The sequence below is a fragment of the Euprymna scolopes genome, chromosome 8 (genome assembly GCF_053919585.1).
Source record: "Euprymna scolopes isolate OS-2025 chromosome 8, ASM5391958v1, whole genome shotgun sequence".
Taxonomy (NCBI): domain Eukaryota; kingdom Metazoa; phylum Mollusca; class Cephalopoda; order Sepiida; family Sepiolidae; genus Euprymna; species Euprymna scolopes.
In genome coordinates, this window is record NC_136489.1 from 161,746,653 (window position 1) to 161,768,019 (window position 21,367).

Consider the following 21,367-nt stretch of genomic DNA (forward strand, 5'->3'; position numbering starts at 1 on the left):
TCAAAAGTACAATACGATTTTTGAATTGCAGAAGTTCAGAAAGAACATACAACTATTATAATAAAGCAATATTTCTGCCTGTTTATTTGTTTGTCCACAATTTGATCAATATGTACAAAAGATACTGTTTCACAAATTAACTTTCACGCTGAAAACAAATTTTTATATACTTTCATTCCAACATGATTCCTATATTTGCTATTCACTCTACATTAAAGAAGTAACCTTATTTACATTCTATACTAAAGAAAATCTATTTCAATAATTAGCTCCATGTTATTAAAACAATTAAAACAATATTATAATATTGTTTTGTTTCGTTTAGGAATATTGTTTAAAATTGATTTATTTTTAATTATTGCTAGCCGACACCAGGCTATCACAATGCAAGGAATGGGATATAGTCGGTGTTGATGAGGAAAGACGAAAACAAGTGACAATTTGCAAATCAATAAGTATATACATATATGTCTATATATACATATATTTATTCAATCGTATGAAGTACAAATGTCTTACTTGCGTGGTCTGTGACAATATCCATTATATTTCGGGAAAAAAATTCCCCCTATCAACAACAAATATTGCAGCCATGACACAAGTAATATAAAATATTCCTTTCAGAGTTATGTCCCCTGTGTGTAGCCTCCTACTGCCTACTTTACCACATCTAAGAAAAATGTGATTTTACCCAATTTTCCATAAAATGACTAAACTACAAATAACTTTCTACTCTATGGGTTTTTGTAATTTTTGGATATATTACTATTTTCAACATGACAATTAAGTACGTAATATTGTTTTTGCCTAAAATGAGATATTTAAAAAAAATTGATCTGTCGACTTAACAAGCACCTTTTTTTTTTTTTTTTTTTTTAAATTATTACGTACGTGTGTGTGTGTGTGTGTGCAGCAAGAGATAAGTTTCTGCCTGCAGATTACTCCATATATATGCATGCATATCTGCATAAGGTTTTCTTTTACAAGTAATAAAAGTTGAAAATCATTTGCAATGGAATGTTTGGAAATCAAATACTTATGACATATAAAAAAAAAAAACAGAAATCGGAACAAAACGATTTTGTAATTAACTAGCATTTCATTTGAATTTGTATGTTGAGCAAAAAAAAAAAAAAAGAAAGAAAGACAGACATAGACACGTTCACTTATATATATATACATATATATATAGATAGATAGTCCAGCAGAAGAGTTTTTTTTTTTTTTTTTACAGTGATAGTATAACGTGTGATCAAAGAATTGGCAAACAAAGAGAAACGAAGCCAACTCCTATCGCACATGATATACGAGACTAAAATAATGAGAACTGGTATTGATGCCAAAGTTTTTTTTTGGTGTGGGGGAGGGAAGTGTTTATATTAATATGTTGCGATTAAATATTTAATCATCAATTCGGAAGAAGTGTGCATATTTTGACTTTGCCGTCGAGCGATCCTGTTAAACAGACACGCGTGTCAATGGAGGGCGACCAGTCGACAGTTGTGACCAATCCTTTGTGGCCCTGCAGGGACAAAACTTTCTCGGCACAACTTTCGGACATGCCTTCATGATGCATCTGAAATGAGAGGAAGAGACAAGGAATAATGAAAAATTCTTCATATCAAAAGAAAAAAATTATAAAATTAAAAATTGGCTTAAACGTGTGTAGCAAAAAAAAAAAAAAAATATTTCTCGAGACATTTCACTGTTGTATTACTTTCCCTGTTTTCTCGATGGTGATTTCGTGTCCAACAGATATTTTAACTGAAGAAATTTATTACATTCTTATACATATTATCATTATTATCTATACATTGGTAGGATAGCGTGTGTTATTTATTTTGTGTGTCACGCTTACATCCGAGTGACTGTTGTTTAATTGTTATGGACTTCCATTTTATGTAATAAATAATTTTACCAAAAATTCCTCATGAGTTTTGTTTGTGGTTTCGATTATAGCTGATGGCACCTAAGTCATCTATTTTTTTTATGAATTTTACCAAGAATTCTTCATTAGTTTTGGTTTCGGTTATAGCTGAAGGAACTCAAGTTATATATATATATATATATATATATATATATATATACATACATACATACAGGGTGTTCCAAAAGTCTTGGGCACATTAAGCAGATATGCGGACTTGAAATGTGCCAAGACTTTTGGAACACCCTGTATATATATTTTTTTTTCATAAATTTTGGTTTCGGTTTTGATTCAAGCTAATGCAACTAAGTCATATGGATATATTATTTTTTATTTTTAAAATCGCAACTTTATAACATAAAAATCAATAGAATATTAATTCTATAATAATATATACAAAATCTGCAAGAATTAAAATATCATATTTAAGCATACTTTATGACCGGGCTACGCGGGGTGTCCCTGCTAGCTTAGATAAATACTTGTTACATGTGAACACTTTATAAATACCAAGAATTTTATTTCACTTTAGACTTTCGAGTGGGGTTCACTTTACTATATAAATTTAATGTAAAATGATCACTCAGTTCTGGACCACATAACATATTACAGAATGAGGAATCATCTGCCATTCATTAACCCAAACTCTAACTCTAAACCAACACAAAGAAAACAATTTAAAATATAATTCTGAAAGAATAGAAGAAAAATGGTGGTCATTTTGGAAATACAAAAAAAAAAAATGGTTACTCGTTCTGTTTAATGCTTTTTAATCAAGAATCCCGCAGCATCAGCAGCGGCCCTACTGTTTTTAACAGCTTCGGTGACCACAGCTCTTTGAACTGTACAGTCATAGTAATCCCGGGAGGATTCCATCTTGATTCAAGAATGCAACGCCCCCAGATACCAACCTGGAAATTTCTACGACTCGGTGCAGTACACACAGTGCCTGATATTCCCAAATGGTCACCCATCTAGTACTCGCTAGGCTCATCGTTGCTTAACTTCAGTGATCTGACGAGAACCGATATGTCAATTTGATTGTGTCGTCGTATAATCAAGAATTAGGTGATAAATAATATTTTCTGGTCAGGAAGAAGGTGATCATTTCACATTACATCAATATAGTGGGTAAATTCTAAAATTTTTTTTTTTTTTTTTTCATCTCCATATTTCTAGATTGGTGACTATAGTGACTAAAAAATAGAACCTTATATTTTTTAGTTTATTTTTTTTACATAGATGTCACCACTTATCAAGGCCCAGAGGTCACTCGAGGATAAGGGTCGAGGAGTGTACAATATCAGAATCATGGTAATCGTTAGTAGTGGAGATGCTGTAAATTTGTTAAGAACTTGTTTGCATTAGACTTGAAGACAGCCATATTGTAGTCAGCTGGAAAGCAGGCAAACGGAAGACAGTTCCAGTTCCACAGGCATGCCGTTCTAAGAAAGAAATTTGGTAATAGCGCATAAAAGGAGACACCAACTTTTTAACACACCGGAAGTTGGCACACGCGTCTCTCAATTTAGGCATGGAAGCAAAGAATCGATACAATTTTCAATTATATTTTAAGCTTATTTTTTTAATTTAATTAAATATAGTTATTTAAAAAGATATGCAATTAAAAAACTAAAAAAAAACAATTGATAAGAAAGCTTATATATTTTTATAAATTTCATAAATTTTTTTAAATATATTTTTTCAAACATATTTAGGTTTTGTTTTTGTTTTCTTTTTCAAATATAGTTAGTTTTATTTTTTTATTTAAGCATGTGTAATCTATTATAATCTTTTTTTTTTTTATCAATTATCATTTTTTTTTGTAAATATATTTTTTCTAACATATTTACATTTTTCCGAGTGAAAAAGGTAAAATTGTATCCGAAAAGGATCGTAAATTAAATCAACATGAAATTTTTAGCCGAAGAATCAAAGTGGTGCAACGCTCACCTGATAAATAACTCCATCTGTTTTGTCACAGGTAAGCATATATTGACCTTCACTGTCAAACGCAAACGACTTTCCATGCAGGACTTCCCGGGTTCCCATCGGTCCGTTAATAATGATAGGAGACGTAGCAGTGTGAAAGACGGCAAACTCGGCCAGTTTCTTTCCTGGCTTGTGGATGCTCCACTGATAAAACTGAAACGGAAAAGATGCAAATAAGATCAAAGTTGAAGCCTCAGCCAAAATTATTTCCTACACATGTTAAACAAGGGCTGACAGATACCAAAAGCCCTGATTAGTCAAGCAAGATCACGTGGTAAAAGAGCTAGGATCATTTTGAAATGGCAGAGAAAGTCACCTAAGGTTTTCATATGTATACATGAGAGACGCATACTTTCCTCGTGTCATTGGTTAATATTTACTTTCAAATGGACTGATCTCAATTTCTCTCCAACAGTTCAGCAGAAACTTCACTATTAATTGGGTTTATCTGGTTTATGGCATATCAAACCTATTTGAGTTATTTAAAGCTGAAACACAATTCACCTATCGTGAACAGTTGAATACAAATTGCTATTTTATTTATAGCTGGGGTGGGTGTTCCTATTGTTCCCAAGTATATACAGGGTGGAACGATAAAAGTGTCGCCATAAAGAAAACAACAGTACAGCTTTATTTTAAAACTTTTATTAAAAAACTCAATTCAGGTAACTTTAATAGTAGAGCTGATATCTATTCAATGTAGCTGCCTTCAGCCTCAATCACTGCCTCAATATAGGTCCGGAAGTAGGAGCATGTCCTTTCTACAAGCGCTAGCAGGAGCACGACAAATACTCAGCAGCAGATGGGGACGATGAGGCTGACTTTGGTGTTGTGAGAGGTCATGTTGGTGATGTTCTCGACGTATGATCAAACGAAGTAGTCCAGCTAATTCAGGTTAGGGGAGAAAGGGAGTGCCAGGGAGAGAAGGGTACATAGCACTCCTGAAGCCAAGCCTGGATCTCTTTGGACTTGTGAGCTGGCACCAAGTCCTACTGCTATACCCAGGGTTTGCCCACGGCCACCTGATTGCACAAGGGTATCATCACATTCTTCAGCACATCTAGGTAAACTTTGGTATTGACTTTTAAGCCGACTTTGAAGATGTGAGGTGGCATGATGCAGCCCTCGCTTGAAACCACACTAAATACCATAACCGTGGCCGGAAACTTTGTTTTCATCCCCATGGGCACGTCCCTGTTATTCATGGTAATCCAGCAATGCATTTTGAGGGTGCTGGCAATGGTCCTGTAGTCATAACTTGGACTGGTAGGGAGCATGAGTTGTACAGCGACGCATCTCTGATCTTGTTCGTTGAACATTGTGTCGCTTTCAGACATGATAAAAGGCTTGTATTGCTCTTGGGATCTGTACACACCTAGCCAACAAGTAGATGGTCCGCAACAAAAAAAAAAAAAAAAGAAAACCGGTTTTCGTCAAACAGAAATGGATTCATGTTGTCTTTTCTAAGGCGAATATTTTATCATGCCACTCTGTAATTCAATCCTAACAGTTCAGAGAGAATCTGAACTTTGTAAAACCAATAGGTGTCATTACATGAACATCTACTTCAACAATTATGACCATCGATGTCGTGTGCTTACATTAATGTATAAAATAACGCTTTTGTTGCCATTTTGTGTATATAATTAAAGAACTCATCAACGTTCGTGTCTTTTCATGTATGTCCTTCATTATCGCTTGTTTATTGCCTCAGAAAATCTATCAAATACATCATGACCAGGCATTACCTCCTCCTTTGAGGGTATTGTAATACGAGGTGCCTTCCAGACTTTTTTGTACAAGCATTTAAAATTGTCGTAGACTTTTGAAAATTCAGTATATTATTGCTATACATCTTATGACATGAATGACCAATTTTTATGATTTCAGGTTCATATAAACAGCTACAGCAGGAATTGGAATACACTCTACTAAAGCTTGATTATCACAGCTTGTGAATTTCAAAAATGCAACCTGGACGTGGGGACACTTTAGAAGAACGATATGCAATGAAATTCTGTTTTAAACTTGAAAAAATTGCCACAGAAATGTATGGAATGCTTCAGACTGCTTTTTGACCATCTTGCATGAATCGATCATCAGTTTTTGAGTGGTATAAGAGATTCAAGGAAGGCAGGGAGTCTGTGGTGGATGATGAGAGGTGTGGGAGGAGTAAAGAAGTCAGAACACAAGCGTTGATTCTGGATGACATCTAGGGGACTTGTCGGCGGCAGTGTCTGACAGAAATGGTTGGAGGGAATAAGCCAGGAGAAAGCAAGAAAACTCCTTAACCTAACCTTATTATTGTTAAACCGCTCCTACCAAGGAATGTCACGGTTACATCGTCCGTAACATTGTGAAAATACTACCCAAGATGAGAACAGTAATATGAATTATCAATCGTCTTCTTAAAAAATTCAGAAACATTACTTCTTGTGATCTTTACAATTGGAATCAATTCAACTTATTGTAAAGCAACTTCTTTCTAAGAACTGAAGCTTGTAAAACTGTTTTGTCTGTTGACTATTTTCCTCCTACTTATATTCTTGGTATTTTCAAGATTAAGGCTAATAGACACCCCCTGTCCTTGCGATAATCATCTTTTGTTGTTATTACCTTCTTACATTAATGGGCTTCATGCGTTGTCAGAAGCGATTTATAGGAGAAGAAATGCAGGTGCATTACTCTCCTAATAATTATTATTTAATTGATAATCACAAAAACAACAAAACACCTCCTTGAAACAAATAACAACAAAAAGGGGTTTATTGCAGAAGAAAGACGAGATTGTTTCTCGAACTGAAAAGAAAGAAAGGGCAAAGGAATCTGCTTGGCTGGGTGTCGCCTGCTGATGGTCGGGCAGGTATGCGACGGATGGCAGGAGCCAGTGAGTAGCGGTGTTAGGAGTGCTGTGAGAGAGATCTGTTCTGGTTGCTGGCTGGTGTCTCTCTACCATGACAAAGAATGTTCGTTTGGGTACGGCATGTGGAAGCAAATAGGAGTTTGAAGAGTAGCTTGTTTTGTACTCATGTTAGGCCTGGGGGGGGGGGGTAAAGCCCCCCGATTTCGCCTTTTATATACTCAGTCATGAATGGAGTACTGCTGCCATATCTGGGCAGGAGCTGCTAAAAACAGCCTATCCTGCCTTGACAGAGTACAAAATAGACTTCGTGGCTTAGTGGGGGATGCCCTTTTCTCTACCCTGCAACCTCTCTCCCACAGAAGAGACGTTGCGAGCCTATCCTTGTTTTATCGTTATTTCCATGGCAGGTGCTCGTCTGAACTCCAATCTCTGGTCCCCCCTCGCCAATCTTTCACGAAAAACACCCGTCTAGCTGAATCCACTGTGAAAAATTTCCCCCACTCTTTATCTGTGCCTAAATCAAAACATGGATTCCATGAACAAAGCTTCTTTCTTAGAACTGCACGCCTGTGGAACTCTGTTCCGTCTGCCTGCTTCCCACCTGACTACAACTTGGATGTCTTCAAGTCCAACGTTAGCAAATTCCTAATGAACCGCCCCCTTAAGTAAACACTTTATCAAATCTCCACACTAACGTAATGTACTTGCAATAACCCTTATTCCTGAGTGGCTTCCGGGCCTTCATAAGTGGTGACCACTGTAAAAAAAAAAAAAAAAAAAAAAAAAGTCATGTGACTGAGAGCTGGCTTGTGATTGTGACAAGCCAGAGAAAAATGGATTTCAAATCTCGAAGTTGTGAGAAGTAGTCTCTGCCTGTTTGTAGCGGCTGCTACAGATTTTCATTAAAAAAAAAAAAAAAAACACGTCAGGAGAAGTGTGGTTGGTGATTACCCAACTCTTTCTCCATGCACCTTTTCAGGGCATATCCATTGTCTTTTGAGACAGAAAGATACAAATAATCAAAGAATTGCAATGAAATAAAAAATTAAAAAAAAATACACCTCTCAATTATTTATTGTTCGTGATAGACAGAGACGTTCGGAGTTTACCTTATTGTCAAGCCCCATGCTATAGCATGAAGTTTCATCGGAACTGAATTGAAGCGAAAGAACTTCTCCGTCGTGTGCTGTCCACTTGGCTATCGATCTTTGCTGCTGCATGTCTGAAAAAAACAAAAATTAATATTTTTGTCTTTAATTATTAAAGCCATCAACACTTTTTTTTGATTCATTCACAATTGAAATTTGGCGGATCAAAATAAAATCATAGAAAACTTATGGATATATGAGGTGCCTTCAATAAGTTTCCAGACTTTTTTTTGTATGGGCACTTTTATTGATAGTACACACATGAAACTCTAGTCCCCCTTTCAAGATACTCCCCTATGGCTGCAATGTACTTGTTGTATCATTTCCAACAGATTCTGGACTGTACACACAATAACCCTTATCCTCGAGTGGCTTCCGGGCCTTGATAAGTGGTAACTACCTTGTAAAAAAAAAAAAAAAAAAAAAAAGCCCCATGGAAGTCTTCTTGTATGAGCATGTCAATGACCTTCATCGCAGCCTCTTTCATCTCCTCAATTTTCTCATAACGACAGCCTCTAAGGTTTTTCTTGAGCTTAGGGAATAACTAAAAGTCACAGGGAGCAAGGTCTGGACTATAGGGAGGATGAGGAAGTGTCTTGATGTCCATCTTGGTCAAATAGTCTGTGGCAAGGATGGAGTTGTGGACTGTATCCTTGGGACAAACTTTGTGCAAATCTTCCACATCTTCAGTTCCTCATAAATAATTGTGAATACAGTTCCCACACTGACATCAAATTGTGCACTTACTGTCTATAGACACACGATGATCCTTATCCATGAAATTCTTTATTTGGCCAATCAACTCTGATGTTCTGACTTCCTTACTCCTTCCACACCTCTCATCATCCCTCATAGACTCCCTGCCTTCATTGAATCCTTTATGCCACTAAGAAACTGATGCTTAATTCATGCAAGATGGTCGAAAAGCATTCTGAAGCATCCCATACATTTCTGTGGTAGTTTTTCCAAGTTTAAAACAGAATTTCATTGCATATTGTTCTTCTAAAATGCCCCCAACGTTCAGGTTGCATTTTTGAAATTCACCAGCCGTGACAATCAGGTTTTAGTAGGGTGTATTCTAATTCCAGCTGTGGCTGTTCATTTGAATATGAAATCATAAAAATGGGTCAGTCATCTCATAAGATGTATAGCAATAACATACTGAATTTTCAAGAGTCTACGATAATTGTAAATGCCTGTACAAAAAAGTCTGGAAACTTATTGAAGGCACTTCTTACTTGCTTAACAGCTGAAAATATTAGTGTACACCAAAAATTATGGAAAAGTATCGAGTAGAATTTTAGTAATAAAAAAAAATTGATATTTCCAAGTATATGCTAAAATGATGCTATTATGTATGTCAGTGCATCATAGATTATTTTCCTTTCTTTGATATTAAAACTGTCTTGTGATTTGGACTTTGTGAACTCTGAATAGTCAATAAATTTTATTTATTATTAAAATTTTACTCAATGATTTTCCATAATTTTTAGTCAACACTAATATTTTTCACTGATAAGCAAGTATAACCATAAGTTTTCTTGTTATTTTATTTTGAAATGTCCTATTTGTGCATTAATCGTTTTACATGCTGACTTCTGAACTAACTTTATTTTCTCAGATCTTTATTAGTCTTTCTCTCATGTCTATTTTCATCATTCCCCCCCCCATATTTTCCTTAGCCTTTTCCTGCTAACTGACCCTGCTACCTCAACTGTTCTATGAACACAAGAACTCTCATCCAATCATTTAATGTAATCATACCAATAATGTCTTCTGCTCTGCACACACATAAAAAAAAACCCATCTCAAAACAATACACCAATCTTCCATGAAATAAAAAACTGAACCAAACAATTTTAAAAAACCTAATCTATATAAATAAAACAGTAAATGTATGCATCTGTCTGTGTATAAATATTTAACCAATAAACTTTTAAACTACTGGTCACATGACACTGAAATTAACAGGAAATAGTAATCGTATACTGATGTAGGGGATTTGATTGACATTCACTGATGCCTGGTATCACAGTCATAGTGTGAGCATAGGTAAATGTTTCCCAACCCTTAACAAGAAATAAAAAGGTGTCAGAATCAGCATCAAGGCAAAGACAGATTTTAAAGTTCATAATATGTTGTTTTTTTTAGCAATTGAAAGAAAAAATAATAATAAATCATATTTTTGTGTTGTTCTATTTTATATGCGTGTGTCGATTCAACACGCGAGAAAAAGAAGATTAAATCCTTCAATGTTTTGTAAGAACGTGGAAATGTTCTTGGAAAGAGTGTCCTGGAAATAAACGCTATGCTTGTAGAACTATGTATAGTCGCTAGGACTTTATATATATTTTTCTTGAAGACTGGAATAAAAAATGTAACAAAAAGGACAAAAGAGAATGGTCTTTTTTTTTCGAGAAAAATGTTTTTCTCTTTTGAACAAAAAAGGAAATAAAATTTGTTGCATTAATTAGTTCCATAAATGTGCCTGATGTGACAAAAGGTTGTTAGATATTTATATGAAGCGTGCAAAGCCAGGTTAGTGATCTTACGCCCACCACGACAGAGTGAAACACGAGTTGCTTACTGGTAAAACTGCATCCTTAGCTGACTTGGATTTCACGTGCAGTCCCTTTATATGCTTTGACTTGCTCCAGGGGAAGACTATCAGAAAAAGAATTTAATAAGTGTTTTCTCTGAACACTGATTGGATAACAAATGGACACCCTGTTACGTGGTACTGTCTGTGAATATGTCCGCACAAAGAGGCAAGGTTCTAGTTTTTATGCCTGCAGAATTTGCGTGGGTATATATATAACAAATGTACGCACAACTGAAACGTTCCTTATCCATCCATTTTAATGTTTCTTGCATGTCGCTACATTAAGGATGATTTATAACAAATAAAATCTGTGTTTGGATAGATGAATAACACGTACAGACATATATCGGCAAGTTGAAATGCAAACTGTTCATTTCGACTTGCTGACATATTTTTACTTCTTCCTCCGCATGCACGAGTAAAAACAAGTAAACCCCTTTCGATGCTGTTTGTTAATCGTACATGCATGAATGGTCAATTCATCGTTTCATTTTAAAAAGCTAAATTTGCAACGTCATAACATCTGTGTCATCATGGTCCGATCGATGACGTGTTCGCTTACGAAGTTTTGCAAGTTTGCATCCAGCGCGTGGCATTTTTTTTTCTGTTTTTTTTTTTTTTTTTTTTTTTTGCTTACAAAATATTGTTTTCGCTTTTGACTGATGGCACCCAAATCTCTCTTTATTTATTTTTTTTATTTAACCGTATTTTACATTCGGGCAATGCCCCACCACCTGCTAGTTCTTGTATACTTACCAAATAGTCTGATTGCACCATCAACAGCTCCGACAATCAACAGCTGCCCATTATGATTAAATGCACAGCAGTTTACAGCCAAGGGTCCAACATCAATCGGTAACGTTTTCTGATAAGAAATAAAAAGGACAAAGAATTCTTATAAAATTACTTCTTTAGGAAGATGGCGGCAAGGGAAAAAATATTGCTAAAAATAGATTCGACATTACAATTTCTTCTTTGGTAAGAACAGATTAGAAAAACATTCTGGAAAAACAAGCTGAGCATGTGGAGTCTCACTCTACATATGAAAAATTTACTTTCACCATGACTACTGTTTGTGCAAAATTTTTAAAAAATTCAAGGAGTGGTTATTAAGAAAAGTATGAACAGCAAATGATTTTGGTGTAATTTTACCCCTATAATGGCCCGGGGGGGGGGGGACAATCAGAGTTATCCCAGAAAAAGAAAATCTGTTTTGGAAAAAATTAACTTCACCATGACTAATGTTTGTGCAAATTTTTTTAAAAATTCAATGAGTGGTTATTGAGAAAAGTATAAGCAGACAAACGATTTGGGGGCAATTTTACCCCTATAATGTCCCTTAAGGGGACAACCAGAGTTATCCCAGAAAAAAAAATCTGTTCTGGCAGAAATTTACTTTCACCATGACTAATGTTTGAGCAAAATGTTTTAAAAATCCAAGGCATGGTTATTAAGAAAAGTGCGAACAAATGAACAGACGCACGGACAAACAGGAGTGAATTACTAGGTCTAATCCCTCCTTTATCCGGGGGGGGGGGGAATAAAATAAATTTTTATGGATATGATAAAACAGTGATTAAAGAAGTAAAAATGCTTGAAACAAAAGCAGGACAGGTTTTTTTTTTTTTTTTGAAAAATCAATTAAAAAACACCAGAAAAGTGAACGTTGAGGTTGTGATTTGTCCTAAAGACTTGGTAAGAATTTACAATGTGATTTCAACAAGCGACAAAAACGAGCAAATAATTTGTAAAAATTATTAATTCTTGATTAAAAAATCTGATTTCACATTTGAAGCAACTTTAAAGTCAGCCACCCTCATCACAAAGTAAAAAAATTCTGTTGCTTCAAAGAAACCAGAAAACTTATCTATTCCCTTGATAAAGATATTGACGACAAAATTGGGAGGAGAGAGAGAAACTTCTAGCCATATTTTTATGGAAATCGCTCCAGACAAGGAATGAAGTCACTTAATGTAAGGAACTAACAAGAACAAAAGACATTAGGCTTCAAAGGATCAAGGTTGTATCTCAGGGCTCTACGGACAAACTTATCTTTAGTTGACCTTTGACAACTAAATATTTTTGTTAATTAGCCAAATAGAACTGAAATGGAACACGTACATCAAGTCTGTTGCCAAGGTCACTGGAAAGATGGTGGGATCCTTCTACCGCTCCAGAAGATACCTCACTACTGATGCAATTCTCTATCTATATAAAAGCCAAGTACGTCCAAGGATGGAATACTGCTGCCATATCTGGGCAGGAGCTGCTAAAAACAGCCTATCCTGCCTTGACAGAGTACAAAATAGACTTCGTGGCTTAGTGGAGGATGCCCTTTTCTCTACCCTGCAACCTCTCTCCCACAGAAGAGACGTTGCAAGCCTATCCTTGTTTTATCGTTATTTCCATGGCAGGTGCTCGTCTGAACTCCAATCTCTGGTCCCCCCACGCCAATCTTTCACGAAAAACACCCGTCTAGCTGAATCCACTGTCAAAAATTTCCCCCACTCTTTATCTGTGCCTAAATCAAAACGTTGATTCCATGAACAAAGCTTCTTTCTTAGAACTGCACGCCTGTGGAACTCTGTTCCGTCTGCCTGCTTCCCATCTGACTACAACTTGGATGTCTTCAAGTCCAACGTTAACAAATTCCTAATGAACCGCCCCCTTAAGTAAACACTTCATTAAATCTCCACACTAACGTACTGTACTTGCAATAACCCTTATCCCTGAGTGGCTTCCGGGCCTTGATAAGTGGTGACCACCGTGTAAAAAAAAAAAAAAAAAGAAATAGAAAAGTTACTAGCCAAACCCACATGATTTTTAGAATATGACATCTTCATTCTGTGACGAGTATGTACACCATAAAGATTTTTCTGTGTTTTTTAATAAGTGTAATTGTAAATATACAAAAAATTTTATGTTGATACTTGAAGGTATAAACATTCGAATTTCTTCAGATGTTTTTTTAAACAGCCTTTGTTAAAAAAAAAAGAAAAAAAAGATAAACAAAAAGAGTATATTGTTCTATTAAACTTTTATTGTTTAAATAATTTGACTTTGTTGGTTTTATTAAAAAGAAAAAAGTTGAAAAGATATCTTTCACTCAGTAGTGAGCTTTGGAAGATTGTCAGTGAAAGAAATACAATCGCCAAAAAATAAGCGTTCCATTATTTCTAGTCGCCACTTTGAAAAATCACTCACAAATATGACTGTTTCACTCGCAATGTAGTGCTCTGCTTTAGATAGGAGGAAAACAGTCAGCAGAAAGAGAGTTCCACAAAGAAACTATGAGAATAGGAAACTGTATCATATCGAAGTATCTTTGTGAAAACTACTAGACCATCGCATCGAACGAGTTGGAATGTACAGGATTCGTACAGATTTCACTTTTCAAGAACTTTTCAAAGTTTTTCAAAGGCCTTCTCCAGACAAAATTCAAGTTTTCAAAACAAAATTTGGGGTTTCTTAAATAGGTAAAAATTTGTGTTAAAGAAAGTCAATAAAATTTAGTCAGACACAAGTTTTGGTTGAAGCTGGAATGAGACAAGATGTGTTTCAAAGTTTGTCTAACACAACTTTAAATAATTAAATCCTGAGCTTAAAACAAGTCTGTTTAAATGTATGTGTGTATGTAAGTTTGTACATCTATGTAAAATTTTTGACAGCGATGACGGATTTTCACAAGATCGGTATCGTTTTGAAGCTCGAATCTTCGAACGACAAATATAAAAAATTGGCTAAAAACATTAATTCCTTCACTCTCAACTAGGCAGTTTTCTACAAGGACGGGTCACTTTTTTTGCCAATATTTTCAAAAGTCATCCCCTCTTTTCAATCGACTAACCTTAATTTAAACCTTTACCATTTCTGATTTTGTGATGGATGCAACAGCAAAGACGTCACGTTTTTTTTTTATGTTCTTTTCCTCCCTCACGGTATGGATTTGAGCCTGCCTACTACAACTTTTTTATGCTCACCCCCCCCCCAAACACCCGGGCACACAGGCTAGTAACAAATAAGTCAGGGTTCGTACAGATTTTCAATGTCCATTTTCAAGGACTTTTTAAAGTTTTTGAAAGCCTTTTCAGACAAAATTCAAGTTTTCAAAACAATATTTGGGGTTTGGTTTACAATCCACAGCAAATCGAAAAGTGTTAAAAAAAATCAAATATACATCATCAAATAAATATTTATCACAGCCAATAACAGTTACTTTTTAACCTACCGGCATAATTTTTAATGTTTTTAAGTAGTTTTAAAGCTTTTTATTTCTTCTCAAACACTAATTCTATGGCTTTTCATTTCCAACCAAGATGGCTGCCATCTTGTCCATTTGTTTTTATTTTTGGTCCGTCCAGCCTAATTTTAAATAACCACATTTTTGCAAGCCCCTCCAAAAAAATTAAATTATAAATGAAAATAAAAAATAGACAAATTAGTTCAACCAGTTCATAAAGGGTTAATACTTTTTAACCTACCGGCATAATTTTTAATGTTTTTAAGTAGTTTTAAAGCTTTTTATTTTTTCTCAAACACTAATTCTATGGCTTTTCATTTCCAACCAAGATGGCTGCCATCTTGTCCATTTGTTTTTATTTTTGGTCCGTCCAGCCTAATTTTAAATAACCACATTTTTGCAAGCCCCTCCAAAAAAATTAAATTATAAATGAAAATAAAGAATAGACAAATTAGTTTAACCAGTTCATAAAGGGTTAATACTTTTTAACCTACCGGCATAATTTTTAGTGTTTTTAAGTAGTTTTAAAGCTTTTTATTTTTTCTCAAACACTAATTCTATGGCTTTTCATTTCCAACCAAGATGGCTGCCATCTTGTCCATTTGTTTTTATTTTTGGTCCGTCCAGCCTAATTTTAAATAACCACATTTTTGCAAGCCCCTCCAAAAAAATTAAATTATAAATGAAAATAAAGAATAGACAAATTAGTTTAACCAGTTCATAAAGGGTTAATACTTTTTAACCTACCGGCATAATTTTTAGTGTTTTTAAGTAGTTTTAAAGCTTTTTATTTTTTCTCAAACACTAATTCTATGGCTTTTCATTTCCAACCAAGATGGCTGCCATCTTGTCCATTTGTTTTTATTTTTGGTCCGTCCAGCCTAATTTTAAATAACCACATTTTTGCAAGCCCCTCCAAAAAAATTAAATTATAAATGAAAATAAAGAATAGACAAATTAGTTCAACCAGTTCATAAAGGGTTAATACTTTTTAACCTACCGGCATAATTTTTAATGTTTTTAAGTAGTTTTAAAGCTTTTTATTTTTTCTCAAACACTAATTCTATGGCTTTTCATTTCCAACCAAGATGGCTGCCATCTTGTCCATTTGTTTTTATTTTTGGTCCGTCCAGCCTAATTTTAAATAACCACATTTTTGCAAGCCCCTCCAAAAAAATTAAATTATAAATGAAAATAAAGAATAGACAAATTAGTTTAACCAGTTCATAAAGGGTTAATACTTTTTAACCTACCGGCATAATTTTTAATGTTTTTAAGTAGTTTTAAAGCTTTTTATTTTTTCTCAAACACTAATTCTATGGCTTTTCATTTCCAACCAAGATGGCTGCCATCTTGTCCATTTGTTTTTATTTTTGGTCCGTCCAGCCTAATTTTAAATAACCACATTTTTGCAAGCCCCTCCAAAAAAATTAAATTATAAATGAAAATAAAAAATAGACAAATTAGTTCAACCAGTTCATAAAGGGTTAATACTTTTTAACCTACCGGCATAATTTTTAATGTTTTTAAGTAGTTTTAAAGCTTTTTATTTCTTCTCAAACACTAATTCTATGGCTTTTCATTTCCAACCAAGATGGCTGCCATCTTGTCCATTTGTTTTTATTTTTGGTCCGTCCAGCCTAATTTTAAATAACCACATTTTTTTTGTAAGGCACGGTTTGCCAATTTTATTTATGGAGGCCGCCACTACCCCCACCCCCCTTGTGCAAGCCCCTCCAAAAAAATTAAATTATAAATGAAAATAAAAAATAGACAAATTAGTTCAACCAGTTCATAAAGGGTTAATACTTTTTAACCTACCGGCATAATTTTTAATGTTTTTAAGTAGTTTTAAAGCTTTTTATTTTTTCTCAAACACTAATTCTATGGCTTTTCATTTCCAACCAAGATGGCTGCCATCTTGTCCATTTGTTTTCATTTTTGGTCCGTCCAGCCTAATTTTAAATAACCACATTTTTTTTGTTAGGCACGGTTTGCCAATTTTATTTATGGAGGCCGCCACTACCCCCACCCCCTTGTGCAAGCCCCTCCAAAAAAATTAAATTATAAATGAAAATAAAAAATAGACAAATTAGTTCAACCAGTTCATAAAGGGTTAACAGATAAATTAACCTTTTTTACTGATGCTCTTCCCCTCCACCACCAGGTATATTCCATTAAAGTACTCGTAAAACAGGCACAAGGATGCAGCAGCATTATGGTGATGGTACAGAGATTGGAGCTTAGTTGATAGTGCGAAATCTATTTGATCTAAGGCTCTTTTTTGGACGCTGTTCAAGAGAAAAAGACCAGTGGTAGATGAACCAACCGAGATGTGACAGCAAGATGCCATGCTTGCATAGATATTGTTTTTAAAAAAAGCAAAAAAAAACAAAGAGAATTACTAACTTCCATCTTCATAGTTTTAAGATTCCAAACCGACAAGCGTCCAATGCGTCCAGTTCCTTGGAGCCCTCCATTTCCACCGGATCCAACAACTTTGGCCTTGCTTGCAGTTGCTGAGCATATAAACTGGTGGTTTGTAGGGCTACAGCACAAACAACGGATTCTGAAAGGAAAACAATGGAGAAAAAATGATAAGTGTTACGACTCTTGATTCGCCACAATAAAAACAGAACTTTTTTTTTTTTATTTTACTTCAGTAAGTTTTAGGAGATCAAGGGGCTCCCTCCTGGAGCTAATACTTGCTTTCCGTTATGATTGGTATTTATATCCGAGGGCTCTTTTAAGAATAAATGTTGTTCCCTTTATGGCTACTATTTGTATTTGGGTACAGCTTGGTATTCCAAGGATTGCTTCTAAGTATTTCTGAAGATTCTTTTTTATTAAACCAGTTGCTCCTATCACAACCGGTATAATGTTTATTTCTTTCAGAGACAACAGTGTAAGTCAAGACCTTCTATAATATAAATCTCACTTGTCTGTTTAAATGTATATATGTATGTATGTATTAATGTCAGGTCATGTCATATGCTACTGGTACCATGTAACCCAGTACTATCTGCCTCATGGTCGGGTCACCGGCGACTAAACTGGTTCCCCCACCAGACTTGTTTGGTGAGGAGGATGGCTAGTCTCCCTGAAGGATTAAAAACAAGACCTTCCAAAGGGCGAATGAACTCCTTTTCTGGGTCAACGGCTAACTAGCACCGTGTATATTTATGTGTGTGTATATGTGTATTGGGGTGGAGAGGGCTCCCGTAAGCCGTGGTGAAGGCAACCTTTCTAGGAGAAGCAAATCTCTGATTTAAAAAATCATAAAGCGGAAGACCAGTACCCGCATTAAGCTGGTCTGCAGTTTAATTTGTTGCTGGCTATCTTGCTCTTACTTGTTGCTGGATCTCAACATTTTGAACGGAGAGAGAGACTTAGCTGTCGTACAAAGCTAAGCCTCTGTAACATCATATTTGTATAGATACTCCCTCAGGTATTTGGGCTCATGGATTTTAAATGTCTGAGGGAGTGGCACTCGTCTGACAAGACGTTGCAATCATCATGTATGCATGTATGTTTGCATGTCTGCCTAAAACTTTTGACAGAGGCAATGGATTTTCACAAGATCAGTATCGTTTTGAAGCTCGACCCTTCGGACGACAAATATCGAAAAATTGGCTAAAAACAGTAATTCCTTCACCCTCAACCGGGCACTTTTCTACAAGGGGGAGTCACTTTTTTCACCGATATTTTCGAAAATCATATCCTCTTTTTGATTGATTAGCCTATGTCACTTCCGATTTGCTGATGGACGTAACAACAGCAAAGACGTCACGTTTTTTTTTTCATGCTCTTTTCCTCCTTTGCGGTACGGGTTCGATCCTGTCTGCCTACTACCACTTTCTTTCTTTTTTTTTTTGCTCAAGACACACCTCCAAACACCTGGGTAACGTTGGGCACCCAGGCTAGTTATTAATAAAAGACAAACAAAGGGTTACAGAATGAGAAGAGTGTTTTGCATTCCACCAAGCAAGTGAGTAAGAGTTAGGGTTAGGGTTGAGTCCATTCAGAGGGTGGTGCTCCACAAAAATAAGCATAGACTTGATGATAATCATTGAACAATAATAACGAGTATCTTTCTGGTTTTGTATGTCTGTTTTATGACATTACAACTGTGTTATATGAATTTCTAACTATACATACCCAGTGTTGCCCGGGATGCATTGAAGGCTTTTTATTTTTTATTTGCATATTTTAAAAAACTTATACAAAAAACAAAATAAATTTTAGTTGCAAGGGAGCTAAGTGTTTTTGTATTCTTCAATTAAAAATTAATTATTCCCCCTTTGCTGATTTTAATTTTCCAGTCATAATTTAAAAATGTTAAAGACTCACATCAAACATCCATCGTATCATTTTCAAATTATTTTTCTCCATGCAACACATTTTGTTTTTTTTATATTACATTTTCACCCCAAACAAGGCACATTGCCACTTTGGTGTAGGGGGCTACTATCAGGGGCAACAACTACTGGGGCACTATGTAGGCAAGATGTCTGTTCACGTTGCACTGGAACTTCTGCACGTCAGTACAGTTGGGGAAGCAGGGACCTGGAATGGAATTCCTAAAGTCTAGTGGTTCTGGGGAAGAAACTACTGGAGTAGAAAGATCTTTTACATCTAGGGATCTCTACAGTGTGGGAGTGGGATTTTGCAGCCTGTCGGGTCTGTCGAGGGTGTTCACGTCGTGGGGGCACAAGTGCTTGCAGTTCGTTAGAGCATTCACCATTAAAATACTTGTAGAACAGGCAGAGGGATGCAACGTTTCGTCGATGGGACAGAGGCTGAAGCTTAGATGCCAGTTCAGGGCCTATCAGATTTGCTACTGTCTTTTGAACCTTGTCAAGGAGCGAAAGACTAGTAGCAGATGCACCAGCCCAAATATGACAGCAATACTCCATACATGGGCGAATGGTTGCCTTATAGAGGTACAGGATACTTTTGGGTGTTAGTAGTTTTCTAGCACGGTAGAGAGAGCCCACCTTCCTCGCAGTGGCCCTGACAATACCCTCGATGTAATTGTTCCAACTCATGTTTCCTGTGAACGTTAGGCCAAGGAGCTTGAAAGACGTACTCTCAGATAAAGAGTCGTTGGCCATTGCTATAGGTGGTAGAGAAGGTTTCTTGTAATTACTGAATGAAACTAGTTTAGTCTTGGTGGCATTGAACGTGACCATCCATTTTTGTCCCCATTCTACTACAGATTGGAGGTCATCCTCTCGTGTTTCTGGCATTTCTTTAGATATGTGTTCATTTGTTTTCCTGTCGTGCCTGTTATAGAGTGTGGTGTCATCAGCATATATACCCATCTCAGAGGCATGTCCTCAACCCTCACTGTTTCCTTTTCATACATCATTACACTGTGTACACATGCCTGACTTTTCCTTTCATTGACAATGGTCACTTATGATTTCAATACATTTTGAAAAGTGATTGAAGTTACCATATAAGAAGTTACTTATGAAAACTGAACGTTTCTAGTTACGGATTATCCAAATAGCCAATAACATTCATCCATCTCTCCTGTATGTTAGCCCAGTCTAATAATATGATTCTAACAGTGACAATAGAGGTATAGACATAACATATAAAATATAGATCTATATATTAATAGGATAACGCGCGTTATTTATTTTGTGTGCCACGCTTATATCTGAGTGACTATTGTTTAATTATTATTGACTTTCATTTCTTGTTATAAATAATTTTACCAAGAATTCTTCATAAGTTTTGGTTTTGATTATAGCTAAAGGAACTCAAGTTATGTATAAAATATACATATATTTTTTTTCATAGCGTCCCTGCTAGCTTAGATAAATATTTTTGCAGTTTTAACAAAAGACCTACAATAATATCAGCGCGTCTCCATTTACACTGAATATCTACAGAATGCCAACATCAATATATTATATATGAATGAGTCCTCTGTGGAATTTCCACAGGTCTCGCTAGTTTAAATTGGTGACACTAAGAAAGGCATAAAAAAAAGAAAAACAGAGAAATAAAAGGAATCCATCAGACGAAGAACAATAGTTCACTTCAACTTGTACAGCTGCTATTGCGCAAATGCAGTGTGCACTCAGCCGATTCATCTGCAACAAGTACAAACAGACAATAGCTTATAGAAGCTGGAAATAATTATAAGAGTAAAATAATGGCAGCCAAGAAAATGCATACCAAATTGATCAGGAATTGTATAGAGTTGCAGAAAATAGGAACTTGTGATTTCTGAAAAATTTTATAGTATGGTGAATAATAGATTATGTACAATTCCCCCACTATCCAATAACTATGAGGTCGCTTGCATAGAAACAACCATGTTTAGTTTCAGCACAGTTTCCGATGGTTAGGTGTTCTACACAAGTCCGGGAGGTGACTAATTCTCAGTAGACAGAACAAAAGATTCTTCACGTGTTGACACAAAGAAAACCTATGCGAAGTTGCTACAGAAAAGGCTTAATATTTATAGAGCAATTCTGGTTTCTGATTGGTTGGTAGCAGAACGTGAATTAATTTGATTCGTCAGTTCCTAGCAGCAGTGTTTATAAATAGAATCTCCCGACTGTGCGGGATCATACTC

At 35.5% G+C, this 21,367-nt stretch overlaps 1 protein-coding gene across 1 annotated transcript in view; it reads right to left on the reverse strand.

The window, feature by feature from the left end:
- Positions 1–800: 800 nt before the first annotated feature.
- Positions 801–21,367, reverse strand: part of LOC145283970 (WD repeat-containing protein 91-like) — a 222,075-nt gene continuing 201,508 nt past the window's right edge. Inside the window, exons 12-16 of the mRNA XM_080133067.1 lie at positions 17,182–17,341; positions 11,289–11,397; positions 7,892–8,004; positions 3,881–4,072; positions 801–1,576 (exon numbers count right to left, since the gene is read on the reverse strand). Of these exons, the coding sequence (XP_079989193.1) occupies positions 1,409–1,576; positions 3,881–4,072; positions 7,892–8,004; positions 11,289–11,397; positions 17,182–17,341 (742 nt within the window). The 3' untranslated portion in view covers positions 801–1,408. The remainder of the gene's footprint in view (positions 1,577–3,880; positions 4,073–7,891; positions 8,005–11,288; positions 11,398–17,181; positions 17,342–21,367) is intronic.